The 14,589-nt window shown below is 39.0% G+C and overlaps 1 protein-coding gene across 3 annotated transcripts in view; it reads left to right on the top strand.

Moving 5' to 3' along the window:
* SNX3 (sorting nexin 3) overlaps nt 1-12,517 on the top strand; it is a 50,020-nt gene extending 37,503 nt beyond the window's left edge. Inside the window, exons 2-5 of one of the 3 annotated variants that reach the window (XR_009212450.1) lie at nt 962-1,057; nt 1,683-1,769; nt 9,386-9,510; nt 11,771-11,792. Coding sequence is in view for 2 of the 3 variants with exons in the window: in XM_032156066.2 (XP_032011957.1) it covers nt 962-1,057; nt 9,386-9,510; nt 11,771-11,876 (327 nt within the window). In the remaining variant the exon portion in view is untranslated. Of the gene's footprint in view, nt 1-961; nt 1,058-1,682; nt 1,770-9,385; nt 9,511-11,770 lie in introns of all 3 variants that reach the window. The other 2 variants (XM_032156066.2, XM_032156069.2) reach the window with 2 other exon arrangements.
* The last annotated feature ends 2,072 nt before the right edge of the window (nt 12,518-14,589 follow it).

Genomic DNA, 14,589 nt, shown 5'->3' with positions numbered 1-14,589 from the left:
AAGCTGGAGAATAGTCAAGAGCTAGCCTTTTTTCACCCCTGCTTAGTTGATATTTTTAAAGCTCACTGATATAATAGGAAAATGACCTACATTTATGCAAATAACCTCAGGCAGAATGATATCCAAAAGCACGCACGCAAAGGTACATTTAAAAGTTGTATTCTTGTGTAAATACTTTTAAAGAACTAGTGGGCCAGGCAGTGGCTCAGGCCTGTAAGCCTAGCACTTTGGGAGGCTGAGGCAGCAGATCACTTGAGTTCAGGGGTTTGAGACCACCAGCCTGGCCAACATGGTGAAACCCCACCTCTACTAAAAATAGAAGAAAATTAGCCAGGCCTGGTGGCGGGTGCCTATAATCCCAGCTACTTGGGAGGCTGAGGCAGGAGAATCACTTGACCCTAGGAGGCGGAGGTTGCAGTGAGCCAAGATCGCATCACTGCCTGGGCAACAAAGTGAGACTCTGTCTCAAAAAAAAAAGGAACTAGCAAAGTTTTATTTTGTAATGGGTCATTTTAAAAAGGTCATGATTTCGGCCGGGTGCGGTGGCTCATGCCTGTAATCCCAGCACTTTGGGAGGCTGAGGCGGGCAGATGACCTGAGGTCAGGAGTTCAAGACCAGCCTGGACAACATGGTAAAACCCCATCTCTACAAAAATACAAAAATTAGCTGGGCATGATGGTGAGTGCCTGTAATCCCAGCTACTTGGGAGGCTGAGGCGGAAAAATCATTTGAACCTGGGAGGTGGAGGTTGCAGTGAACCGAGATCGTGCTATTGCACTCCAGCCTAGGCAACAGAGCGAGATTCTGTCTCAAAAAAAGAAAAAGAAAGTCATGATTTCTTTTGTTAAGGTAATCAGGCTTGCCATATTATCAATTGGCAAGCCTAGATTCCCCCGTTCCCTCATTCTTTTGAAGTTTCCTTAATGTGCTTCAATTTAGGAGTAACTTTTTTTGTTTCAGACAAATCTTCCTATTTTCAAGCTGAAAGAATCTACTGTTAGAAGAAGATACAGTGACTTTGAATGGCTGCGAAGTGAGTTAGAAAGAGAGAGCAAGGTAAGAATGATTTGTAATGCAACTTTAAAGCAAAACATTCCAAGTTTTAATGTTTAATATTTCTCAGGAAAATGATATTGAATAAAATGGGTAAAAGCAAATATGATTTCTTTTTTTCAAATAGTTCAGTGTCATTTTATAGGGGTAGAGTCTGTGTAAATTTTCCTTAGAACTCTTTCTCTTGTCTACTTTGGCCCAGTTGAGGTCTTTACTGACTCACACTTTAATAACACTTCTTAGAACCTTCTTGCTATTACTTCCTTCCCCTCATCATCCTATTCCATCTTCCCCTCTCCACACACTTAAGCCAAGTTTCTCTTCCTCAATACATTTTATAAATGTCACTGTATTTCCAATTTTGTTTTAGTGACACATAAGTTTTTTTCATCACACATATGTTCATGTAACAGAAGTTTCATAAAGCAGTAATGACCCCACTCTGTGTGATATGTGCTGATATTCTTCAGATTAGCGTTTTTAAATGATGGCCATGATCCACTAATGGGTTGCTGCCTGCAATTTAAAAACACTGTTACATGTCTGATCTTCTCTTAGAATAGAATTTAGTAGCTTTGGCATCAAAATAAATTAAAGCAAGGTCTCACTCTGATGTCTCTCATTTCAGCCCTGCTTCAGAATGACATCAGAGGCAAGGAGTCATGGCAGGACATGGTGTGCTCAGAATGATGAAAAGTTATTTTGTGACTAGAAAGTAGGTAAAAAGGTGTGGGTATGGTAGGAGTCCTGAACTAGATGAAGGCTAGTCTGTACTCATTTCTCAAGTTTAATAAGGGTTTTGGGTTTTTTTTTTCTGTTTCTAGCTTAAGATAAAAGTGGCTGCATATGAGCACAAAATATGCAGATCATAGCATTGCAACAAAAACGTAAAGAAGGCTGGGCATGGTGGCTCATGCCTATAATCCCAGTACTTTGGTAGGCTGAGTCATGAGGATCTCTTGAGCCCAGCAGTTCAAGACCAGCCTGGGCAACATAGTGAGGCCCCATCTCTTCCAAAATTTTTAAATATGAATAAAACTAGAAATACAAAATCTGTGTTAAGAAAGCTCTCAAACTTTACCAAAAGACAAAATAAGACCTAAATAAAGAGGGGCCAGGTGCAGTGGCTTATGCTATAATCCCAGCACTTTAGGAGGCCAGCGCGGGTGGATCACTTAAGCCAAAGAGTTCGAGCCCAGCCTGGGCAACATGCGAAACCCCGTCACTACCAAAAATACAAAAATTAGCCAGACATAGTGACATGCACCTGTAGTCCTAGCACTCAGGAGGCTGATGCAAGAGGATCACTTGAGCCCAGGAGGCAGAGGTTGCAGTGAGCTGTAGTCTCGCCACTGCACTCCAGCATGGGCACCAGAGCCAGAACCTGTCTCAAAAAAAAAAAAAAAAAAAGTGTAATACTGTATTCCTTGTAATACTGTATTCCTCGTTTGGAGTGTTTACTTTTGAAGATTTGTTTATTTTATGAACATTTTAGCTCGCTCTTTGTGTTCTAGGAGTTACAGGTAGATGCTATGAACAAATTAAGGTTCCCTCTTTTATGGTGCTTATATCCTATTAGGTAAATTGCGGGGGAGGGGGTTGTTGAAGAAAAGGCAGGAAAAATATAGTAAAATATATAGATGTCAGATGATGAGAAGCTCTAAAAAAAACAAAGCTAAACTAAGGGAAGTAGGAAGTGCCAGGGGAGCCACTCTCATATAGAGCACAAGGGAAGGCCTTGCTCTAAGTGACATTAGCAGAGACCTGCAGGAAGTAGAGCAGTATGTTCTAACTTATTTATAAATTCATAAGATTCTAGTAGAAATTTCAGTAGGGGTGTTTATAAAGTTGCAGATTTATTTATGAGCTTTAGAATCAGAAAAAGCTCAAGAATAACCAAAAAATATTTTCAGTATTTAGTGGGTAGCAGGTATTTGTTCTACCAGACATCAAAACATCTCTTTTTTTTTTTTTTCTGAGACTGAGCCTCACTCTGGAGTGCAGTGGCATCATGTCGGCTCACTGCAACCTCCATCTCCTGGGTTCAAACAATTCTCCTGCCTCAGCCTCCCGAGTAGCTGGGATTACAGGCACCCACCACCACACTTGGCTAATTTTTTTATATTTTTAGTAGAGACGGGGTTTCATCATGTTGGCGAGGCTGGTCTCAAACTCCTGACCTCAGGTGATCCACCCTCCTCGGCCTCCCTAAAGTGCTAGGATTACAAGTGTGAGCCACTGCGCCTGGCCCAAAACATATCTTAAGGCTATAGTAATTCAAACAATGTGGTGTAGTCATATGGCACTTAATGATGAGAATACATTCTAAGAAATGCATCCTTAGGTGATTTTGTTGTTTGTGCAAACATCATATGAGTATACTCACACAAACCCAGGTGGTGTAGCCTACTACACACCTAGGCTATATGGTACAGCCTATTGCTCCTAGACTACAAGCCTATCCAACATGTTACTGTACTGAATACTACAGGCAGTTGTAACACAGTGGGAAGCATTTGTGCATCTAAACATAGAAAAGATACGGTAAAAAATACAGCGTGGAAGATTTTTTTTTTTTTTAAAGCATGGAAGATTTTTTAAATGGTACACCTGTATAGGGCACTTACCATAAATGGAGCTTGCAGGATTGAAAGTTGTTCTGGGTGAGTCAGTGAGTATGTGGCGAGTGAATGAGAAGACTTAGGACATTACTGTTTATTACTGCAGGCTTTATAAACACTGTACATTGAAATTTATAATTTATAAAATATTTTTCTTCAATAATAAATTAGCTTACTTTTTAAACTTTTTACTTTTAACTTTTTGACTCTTGTAATAACACTTAGCTTAAAACACAAACACATTGAACAAATGTACAAAAATATGTTCTTCATATTCTTATTCTGTAAGGTTTTCTCTATTTAAATTTTTTTAACTTTTTCTTAAAAATTAAGTCACAAATATACATAGTAGCCTAGGCCTGCACAGAGTCAGGATCACCAAGACATCTATAGGAAATAGGAATTTTTCACCTCCATTATAATCTTACGGCACCACAGCTATTATCTTAAGTGGTCCATCTCTGATGGGAAATACTGTTATGCAGTGATATATTGCTTTAGGTTGGGCAGATAGATTAGTGGAATGTAATAGAGTTTAGACTTTGACCCATGTATTTATAGGGAATTTAGTTCATAACAAAAATAACATTGTCATTCGGTGGGAAAGGAATTCAGCAACGGAGTTGAAATATTTGTCTGTCTATTAGGAAATAAAGATTTATATCTCACTGTCTACAAATTACAGATGGTTAGGAGATTGACTGATTAATTGATTGACAGAGCCTTGCTCTGTTGCCCAGGCTGAAATGCAGTGGCGTGATCATAGCATACTATAACATCCTCCAACTCCTGGTCTCAAGTGATTTTCCTGCCTCAGCCTCCCAAGTAGCTGGGACTACAGGCATAAGCCACCATGTCCAGCTAATTTTTAAAATTTTTTAGTAAGGATGGGGTTTCACTGTGTTGCCCAGGCTGGTCTCGAATTCCTGGCCTCAAGTAATCCTCCTGCCTTGGCCTCCCAAAGTGCTGGGATTACAGGCATGAGCCACTGCATCTAGCCGAGAAGTGTCTTGATACATAGGCTTTGGGCTTTGCTTGACATACCATGTGGCACACTGGAAATGTTTAATAAACTTTTGCTGAATGTATATTTTGCTTTTTTTTGTAAATTTATTTATTTTTATTTTTATTTTTAGTAGAAACGGGGTTTCACCATGTTAGCAAGACGGTCTCGATCCCCTGGCCTCGTGATCCACCCACCTCGGCCTCCTAAAGTGCTGGGATTACAGGCGTGAGCCACCCCGCCCGGCCGCTTTTGTTTTTAGTAACAGCTTTATTGAGATATAATTCACATACCATGCAATTCACCCATTTAAAGTGTATAATTCACTGGTTTTTAATATGTTCACAGAGTTGTGCAACCATCACTATTTTAGAGCACTAGTCAATTTTAGAGCATTTTTATCACCCAATAAAAGAAACCCTGTCCCTATTAGTAGACACTGCTGATTTCTCCCCAACCCTTCCTCACTCAGCCTATGGCAACCAGCTGCTAGTCTCCTGTCTCTGTGGATTTGCCCATTCTGGACATACGTAAATGGAAGCCCGGAACATGTGATCTTTTGTGTCTGGCTTCTTTCACTTAACATGTTTTCACAGTTCATGCTTTTCTAACGTGCATCAGTTACTTCATTTCTTTTTATTCCTAAATAATATCCTATTGTATGCTTATACCACATCTTATTTATACACTTATTTGATGGACATTTTGTTCTACTTTTTGGCTATTAGTGCTGCTGTGAACATTTGTGCATAGGTTTCTGTCTGCATGTGTTTTTATTTCTTTTCAGTATATACCTACCAGTACATTGCTGGGTCATATCATGACTCTTCTTAACCTTTTGAGGAATTGGCAGACCGGTTTTCCAAAGCAGCTGCATAATTTTACATTCTTAACAGCAATGTGAGGTTCTACTTTTCTCCACACCCTTACTAATTGCCTGTCTTCTTTATTATATTGCCTGTCTTTATTATAGCTATCTTACTGTTTGTGAAGGGGTATTGCATTGTGGTTTTGATTTTTATTTCTCTAATGGCCACTAATGTTGATTTTCTTTTCATGTACTTATTGGTCATTTATGTATCTTCTTTGGAGAAATCTTTATTGAGATCTTTTGCCTTTTTAAATGGGTTCATCTTTTTATTATAGAGTTATGTCGAGAATATATAAGACTCTTAGAGTTCCCTATCAGATACATAATTTGCACATATCTCCCAGTCTCTGGGTTGTTTTTCACTTTCTTGATGTTGTCCTTTGAAGCACAATACTTCACATTTAACATCAGACCAGTTAAATATATTGAGAGTTAAATCCATGTGAAAGTTTTACTCGTATTACAGTATTGCTAAGAATAATGTAATCAAGTTATTTTGTGGTATATTAGTACTTTTAACTAAGATCTGTTAAACTAAGCTAGAAATTAGCTGACATGTATTATGGTCAGATCTTTTAGCTTTTATTCTAGTTTGCTTTAGCTTTCAATATATTGTGCTCACCAGATATTCTCCTATTTCTCACCCTACATGCACGCACATATCTTTGCATTCATGACTTTTTAATTAGTATTAGAATTTTTTTTTTTTTTTTTTTGAGACGGTGTCCAGCTCTTGCCTGGGCTGGAGTACTGTGGTGCAATCCCGGCTTACTGCAATCTCTGCCTCCCAGGCTCAAGCAGTTCTCCTCAGCCTCCTGAGTAAAGGGGTTACAAGCATGCACCACGATGCCCGGCTAATTTTTTGTATTTTTAGTAGACACAGGGTTTCACCATGTTGGCCAGGCTGGTCTCGAACTTCTGACCTCAGGTGATCCACCCACCTTGGCCTCCTGAAGTGCTGGGATTACATATGTGAGCTACCGCACCTAACCTGGTGTTAGAATTCCAGTTAGGTGTTTTCAGACTGCTTCAGCAAAAATAATTTGATGTAGAAGAGAATCTTAGCTGAATGAGCCATTTATGATTTTTATAGATCATTAATCCTGTTGCCTGCCACCTCCCCATCCATTTGAATGACTAGTTTGAATATGTTAGGAAGAATATATCTTTACAGAGGATAATGCATAGCAATCCTTTTCTTAAATTCCCGTTATATATGAAATTTATATATATTTATATATATATTCTTACATTTTTTATCATTTTCCTTCTTTCTTTAACTGACATCCTTGAGCTATACTTTTCTTTTCATGCTAAATTCTACCCTGAATTAATGGTGGTCATTTATTTAACACACTGGTTCCAGAATTCTTTTTTAAAATAATAATTGTGTAGATACAGATATTTTTCCCTGCCCATCAGATAGCTATTCTACTTGAAACATAATGGTTAGCATTCCTTTGTTTCTCAGTTATAGAAGGTCCCTGCAGATTTTAACTCTTAACTAAACAGGTGCTAACATGGGGGTGAGATCTGAGAATGCTAGCATAAATTTACAGAGACAAATCCTTAGATATCTTCATCGTTGGTCATCTGAGGAGAGTAAATCTAGGAAGGGATTATAAAGTTTATTTGGACATTTGGTTTTTTTGTTTTTATTTTGTTTTTTGTTAATCTATATGAAGTCGAGTTGCTCTTTCCCTTTTTTACCCTACTGAATTTTGTTTGAGGATAAACAACTCAGTGTAGAAACTATATCAAGGGTTTAAAGTTTTAATTTTTTTGTATATGTGTAATTTGTATTATTGGTGAAAAGAAAAATATATATGTATCAGTTTACTATATATATTTCTCCTTGTTCTGATTGTTTGCTTACACATTTCTCTGTTTGGGTTTAAAGTAAGGATCCAGCTAAGTGGTTGGTCATTTAACAGATATTTGACTTTCTGTTGTACGCCCAGTTTTTCTTTAAATAACCACAAGAAGCCTAAGACAGGGGTCTTGATTTGAAGACATTAGTATGATAGATTGATGGTTTTCCACCAAAGGCAGTTTTATCCCCTAGGAGACATTTGACATTGTCTAGAGACATTTTTTATTGTCTCAACTGGGGGTGCTATGTTGTGTAGTGGGTAGAGGCTAGGGATGCTGCTAAAGAAAAGAATGCCAGCCTGGTCAACATGGTGAAACACCATCTCCACAAAAAAATAGAAAAATTAGCCAGGCATGGTGGCACGCTATGTGCCTGTAGTGTCCCAGCTATTCGGGAGGCTGATGCAGGAGGATCACCTGAGTCTGGGGGAGGCTGCAGTGAGCCATGATCCCACCACAGAACTCCAGCCTGGGTGACAGAGCAAGACCCCATCTCAAGAAAGAAAAGAATGCACAAGAAAGCCCCCCCGGACAAAAATTATCTGATTCTCAGTAGTGCTAGGGTAGAGAAACCAAACTAACCTGTGAAATAGCTAGGTGCTATTTAATCAAAACAAGTATTTTGAGCTCCAGAATAACATTTTAAAAATTGTATTTTTTTTTTAAGACATAGTCTCGCTGTCACCTAGGCTGGAGTGCAGCGACGTGATTTTAGTTCACTTCAGTCCTGAACTCCCTGATTCAAGTGATCGTCCCACTTCCGCCTCCTAAGTAGCTGGGACTACAGGCTCACACCACCACACCCAGCTAAGTTTTTTTTATTTTTGTAGACATGTGCCCAGGCTTGTGTCGAACTCCTGACCTCAAGCAATCCTCCCACCTGCCTTGGCCTCCCAAAGTGTGGGGATTGCAGACGTGAGCCACTGCACCTGGCCCAGAATATTTGAGCTCCAGATAATTCCCAGAAGGGAGAGATCAGCAGGAGTTGGCCCTTGGTTAGGCTTTGAAGGGGAAAATTTGGGACCTTCCTATAGTGCGAGAAGGGAGAAATGACAGGTCTTTGGGAAAAGACAGCAGGATAGGGCATTTGGGAGAAAGTTGACTTGTTTCTTATTTTAGGAAACAGAATAGTGACAACTAGAGTTATTGGTATTTTGTCATCACCTCAAACACAAGTAGGAAAGACTATATGCAGATGGTAAGAGGTTGAAGAAACCAGAAATCTTTTTTTTTTATTTAGACGGAGTCTCACTCTGTAGCCCAGGCTAGAGTGCAGTGGCGTGATCTCCACTCACTGCAAGCTCCACCTCCCAGGTTCACACAGTTCTCCTGCCTCAGCCTCCAGAGTAGCTGGGCCTACAGGCGCCCACCACCATGCCCGGCTCATTTTTTGTATTTTTTAGTAGAGACGGGGTTTCGCCGTGTTAGCCAGGATGGTCTCGATCTCTTGACCCCATGATCTGCCCGCCTCGGCCTCCCAAAGTGCTGGGATTACAGGCATGAGCCACCGTGCCTGACTGAAACCAGAATTCTTATCTAACCATGTTGCAGAGAGAACATTAACGTTTCTTCATTTAATTGAGAGTTGATTTTGATCTCTGCAATTTCCATTGCAATAAGGCATTGCCTTCTCCAAGTGGCATCACAAGTGTCTGAGGGGCATGGTAACCTTTATTTCAGTATTGTGACTGTTCTCTTTGTATACCTGGGCTTTGATAAGGCCAAGAAAAATGATATAAGCTGTGGGCCCTGCCTTTGAGTTAGGAGCTTTTGTCTGAGGGGCTATTCTGCATTTGTCTAAACATTTGGTCTTTTTTCAGTGTATTTTTTGCTCTTTTATATTTAAACTAGTTTGACCGGGCGATGGCTGTCATAGTGAGGACATGCTTTGTCTTCATGTTGTGCTCTATAAATTTTCACAACCCAGTCATCATGATCAAGGAGTTTCTGTCTTCATGTTTTAGGTCGTAGTTCCCCCGCTCCCTGGGAAAGCGTTTTTGCGTCAGCTTCCTTTTAGAGGAGATGATGGAATATTTGATGACAATTTTATTGAGGAAAGAAAACAAGGGCTGGAGCAGTTTATAAACAAGTAAGTGCTTCCTGTTCCTCAAAGTGTAGGACTACTATAAGTGCCTACTTGTAGTTTAGATGTTAAGCTAAACTGCATTGTTGCCTTTTCTTTTAGCCATTTCCTAACTTTTCATATCATTTAAACAAAGTAAAAGTATCTGACAAGTTGAATATCATGTGATAAATATTAACACACTTGAGTGATTGAAATGAGCATCTTTGTGTTGACCTAAGTTTTGTATTTGTTTTTCTTGGTTAATTTATGCAAATTACATTTAAAATTACGGCATTTAAAAAATACAGTTTTACTTATGATTCTTTCTGATTTAAGGTATGTTCTAGCATGAACAATAAAACTTACAATATACTTGCAATCATCTTGTTTGATTGCAGATGGAGGTATTAGCATGTCTTGTATAAAGGTGCATGTTTTTAATTTTCATGGTAAAATGTATTCTTTTGAAAATGTAAGAAGACTTAGGATTGTTTCTCTTTTACTTTAGAAACTCTTGATAAGCTCAAACCAATATTTTTAGCTTTTAATTTTATTCCCATTTGAAATACAGCTATTTTGTAAAGTAATAGAAAGCCAGAGTGATAGAAAGATTTTTGCCAAGAAAGACCTCACTGTAATTGTGCATTGGCCTTAAACTAGCAAAAGAAAATCAAATCCTACAGAATATGGTAATGTGAGCTTACACTTTAAATTTTATGTAGTGATTTGAAGATCCATGAGTGGTAAACAGGAGAGAAAGGGTTACATAAAGCCCTTGGTAGCACTCAATCTTCATTGTCTGTGAATCTATTTTCCTTTTGGAGAAGGCAGTACTAGATTAGATTTTAATTTTTTTTTTTTTTTTTTTTTTTTTTTTTTTTGAGACAAAGTCTTGCTCTGTCGCCCAGGCTGGAGTGCAGTGGTGCAATCTCGGCTCACTGAAACCTCCACCCCCCAGGTTCAAGTGATTCTCATGCCTCACCCACCTGAGTAGTTGGGATTATAGTTGCGCACCATTGTGTCTGGCTTATTTTTGTATTTTTAGTAGAGACAGGGTTTCGCCATGTTGGCCAGGCTGGTCTCAAACTCCTGACCTCAAGTGATCTGCCTGCCTTGGTCTCCCAAAGTGCTGGGATTACAAGCATGAGCTACCACACCTGGCCTATATTAGATGTTTTTAAATTCTGAAATAGGAGTCTAGTTGCCCAGTCTGGTTTTAAGCAGGCAAAAACAAAATACCTGGATATTTGTGCCTGTTTTTTTAGTATTTTGGGCTTTTATTGAACTTCATTGTATTTCTAACTTCAATCCTGTATCTTCTCCTCTTTAAAATAGATTCTGGCCTGGTACAGTGGATCATGCCTGTAATCCCAATACTTTGGGAGGCTGAGGTGGGCAGATCACTTGAGGTCAGGAGTTCCAAGACCAGCCTGGCCAACATGGCGAAACCCTGTCTCTACTAAAAATACAAAAATTAGTGGGGCATGGTGGTGTGTGCCTGTAGTCCCAGCTACTCAGGAGGCTGTGGCAGGAGAATCGCTTGAACCTGGGAGGCAGAGGTTGCAGTGAGCCAAGATCACACCACTGCACTCCAGCCTGGGTGATAGAGCAACACTTTGTCTCAAAAAAATAAAAAATAAAAAAATAGATTCTTAGGATCAATTGACATGCTTCACTTTTAACATTAAAATTAATTTAAGTTTCTTATGAATACACCATAATGGTGAATACACCATTATGTAAAGCTAATTGGGTACATGTACCACAAGCAGTGAAAAATTTGTGATTAATGTTTTCTTAATTAGAGTTGTGAACCAAACAAAAGAACATATACCGTTAGTTGATAGTGCATAGCTTTATGGACAGTCCAGAATAATACTTATTAGTAAACTGTACATGATTCTGAGCTGGGCGCGGTGGCTCACGCCTGTAATCCCAGCACTTTGGGAGGCTGAGGTGGGCAGATCACTTGAGGTCAGGGATTTGAGACTAGCCTGGCCAACATGGTGAAACCCCGTCTCTAGTAAAAATATAAAAATTAGCTGGGCATGATGGCGCACGCCTGTAGTCCCAGCTACTCGGGCTGAGGCACAAAATCACTTGAACCCAGGAGATGGAGGTTGCCATGAGCCAAGATCAGCCACTGCACTCCAGCCTGTGCAACAGAGCAAGACTCCATCTCAAAAAAAAAAAATTATACGTGCTTCTCAACTTTAAAATATGTGTTTTGAACTCCCCCACCTTGTATAAAATATTGGACTAAATTTATATTTTTTATTCTCAGGGTCGCTGGTCATCCTCTGGCACAGAACGAACGTTGTCTTCACATGTTTTTACAAGATGAAATAATAGATAAAAGCTATACTCCATCTAAAATAAGACATGCCTGAAATTTGTCAAGAAGGGGCAAAAACGTGACTATTAATGATTGATAAGCACCAGTGAAGAAGTTCTAACTTTTAGCATGCTGCACAGAAACTGGTATAACATGCCTTCAGTATACTAACACTCATATGCTCAGTTTTGTTTTGTTTTGGCAGTTGACAAGAAGTTAATTTGCTTTAGTAAAAATCCCTAATTCCAGCCTTTCTATATAAATAGCTCTTTCTTGCTGTTTTAATGTGGTGCACACTATAGCCTCACAAACCTGTTATTCCAATGTAATCTGCAGTGTCGTAACTAAAGTTACTGGCTTGGTCTTATTTGCACAGTTTTTGTGTCTTGTTTGCTTCTTGCATCTGATTAACTAGAATATTTCTCTTTCCCCCTTTTAATGTGTGATGTCAGTTGACCCAATTTATGTGTAGGAGCACTACACTATTGGTTTCCAATACTGCACACATAAGATACATACTTGTGTGCAGAAAGTATCTTCCTTCAGGCTTGTAATACCCTTCACATGGAAGATTAATGAGGGAAATCTTTATATTCTGTATAAAAACAAAAGCAAATTTATATACTAAAATCATTTGTCTAAAAATTTAAGTTGTTTTCAAATAAAAATTAAAATGCATTTCTGATATGCACTGATTGAGTTGCCTCCAGCTTTTCTTTGCTCTCTATGAGTGACTACTTAAGTCACTTGTTGAGAGGGATTATTTACTAATTATATACTTCTCATTCCTGTAACTCCATTCCCTTTAAACAGTGGTGATATCAAATATACTTCCACCCATTGAATGGGGTATTTTCAACAACAACAAAAGTGATATACTAAAAAATGGATTGCTTAAGGCTTATTGAATCATTTTGAAGCACTTTGTGTATTTGAAAACTGCTTTATAATATCCAGTCATTTATTAAAAGGACTTTTAAAGATAAAATATCATTTCTCCTATTTTTCAGAGGTTTTTTCCTAGTTCAACTGAGTGACTTGTTTAAACAAACTTAGCAAGGGTGTAATAACTCTTCTTAGTCAGCAGGTTTGTGCTTTCTCTTTAATTTGGTTTGGGATAGTAGCACACTTTATCCTCTTTAAGAGAAGGGCACAATCTTCTAGCCTGACCTGAAAAAATGATAAGATACCAGAAAACACATGACTTCTTGCTGCCTAACTTGTGTTGTGTTCAGACCTTTCAGCCAGAATGTGGTCTCTAGTTTGGGTCTGTACAACTTCTGGTGGTTTGGGGACCCATTGTGACTTGGAGTTAAATCCCAAGGTAAAGAAATTTTGTCCTCCTACAGCAGAGGCATCTCCTCTGAAGATGGATCAGTCCATTTAAAAGGAAACAAGCTTAGGTCTTGGCCAAACTAGGATGTCCACCAAGCAGATGGAAGTCATAGGAGGAAGTCATAGTTGCCCCATAAGGCCTTTTGTTGCTCAAACAGTATTTCACAGTTCCCTAGTACTGAATGTTTCAATTACTATAAAGTAAGAAGGTACAAAGCTAAACAACACGTAAATTTTATTTCAGTGAACTAGAGAAAGTCAAAGGCTGTCAGTTTTGGGTATGCAGAACAGAATAGTGGTAGCTCTGCAAAACCAAGTAATTCCTTTAAAGCAGTGGTTCTCAGCAAGGCACAGTGGCCCGCACCTGTAGTGCCAGCAGTTTGGGAGGCCACAGCAGGAGGACTGCTTGAGGCCAGGAGTTCCGAGACCAACCTGGGTAACATAGTGAGACTGTGTCTCTACAAAAAGTTTAAAAATGAGCTGGGCATGGTGGTGTGTGCCTGTAGTCCCAGCTACTTGGGTGGCTAGGTGGAAGTATATCTTGAGCCCAGGAAGTCGAGGTTGCAGTGAACCAAGATCATGCCACTTCATTCTAGCCTGGGCAAGAGTGAGACCCCGTCTCAAATGAAAATTTTTTTTTCTGTTAAACATTAAAATAAAGCAGTGGTTCTCAACCAGGGATGATTTTGGTTTGGCAATGTCTGAAGATATTTTTGGTTGTCTCAGCTGGGGAATGTTACTGGAATCTAACAGGTGGATGTCAGAGATGCTGCTAAACCTCTTACAATGAACAAGCCAGCCTCCCACAACAGAAAAATATCAGTAGTGTCAAGGTTTCCACTCACCGTGGAGTCTTGATTTTGATCACTTACAGACAAGGAATAGTATGGTTTAGGATGGGTTGTACTAGCCTGCCCACTTTTAACCTCTACCACAATTTCCCAAGGGCAGGCATGCTCTTGAAAAGTCAAGGGTTTTAAAGTAGGTGAAAAGTTTATTCCAGGTAACGTGTTTTTGCCTAATGGAGGAAGGTGCTTTTCAGTGTTGTCTCATAGGAAATTGAGACCATCGTTTATAGTAAAACTATGCCTTTAACCCGCTGAAGTAAAAATGCAGGTGCTCTTAATTCTAACTACGTAGAAGGGGTTCCAGAATCCCTTAAGAATCTTCCTTAAAAAAAAATTAATTTGGCAGTGAGTTACAAAGCAATAGATGGGTAATTCTAAGGAATCTCAGGCTCTGTGTCCATTATTTAAGTATTTAATTGTCTTGTCTCAATCCTGCCAGTTATAAAGGGTCAATATCAGTGGTAACTTTAGTAACTTACATTGAGGATTACATGTAAAATTCATAGAACAGTGTCGGAACATATAAAAGCATAATAATAGTTATCAGTTGGCAGTGGTAGTCATAGATATAATAGTAGTAGTAGC

The sequence above is a fragment of the Hylobates moloch genome, unplaced genomic scaffold (genome assembly GCF_009828535.3).
Source record: "Hylobates moloch isolate HMO894 unplaced genomic scaffold, HMol_V3 SCAFFOLD_2, whole genome shotgun sequence".
NCBI lineage: Eukaryota > Metazoa > Chordata > Mammalia > Primates > Hylobatidae > Hylobates > Hylobates moloch.
Note: the sequence above shows the minus strand (reverse complement) of the source record. Positions and strands in the feature narration are given on the sequence as shown.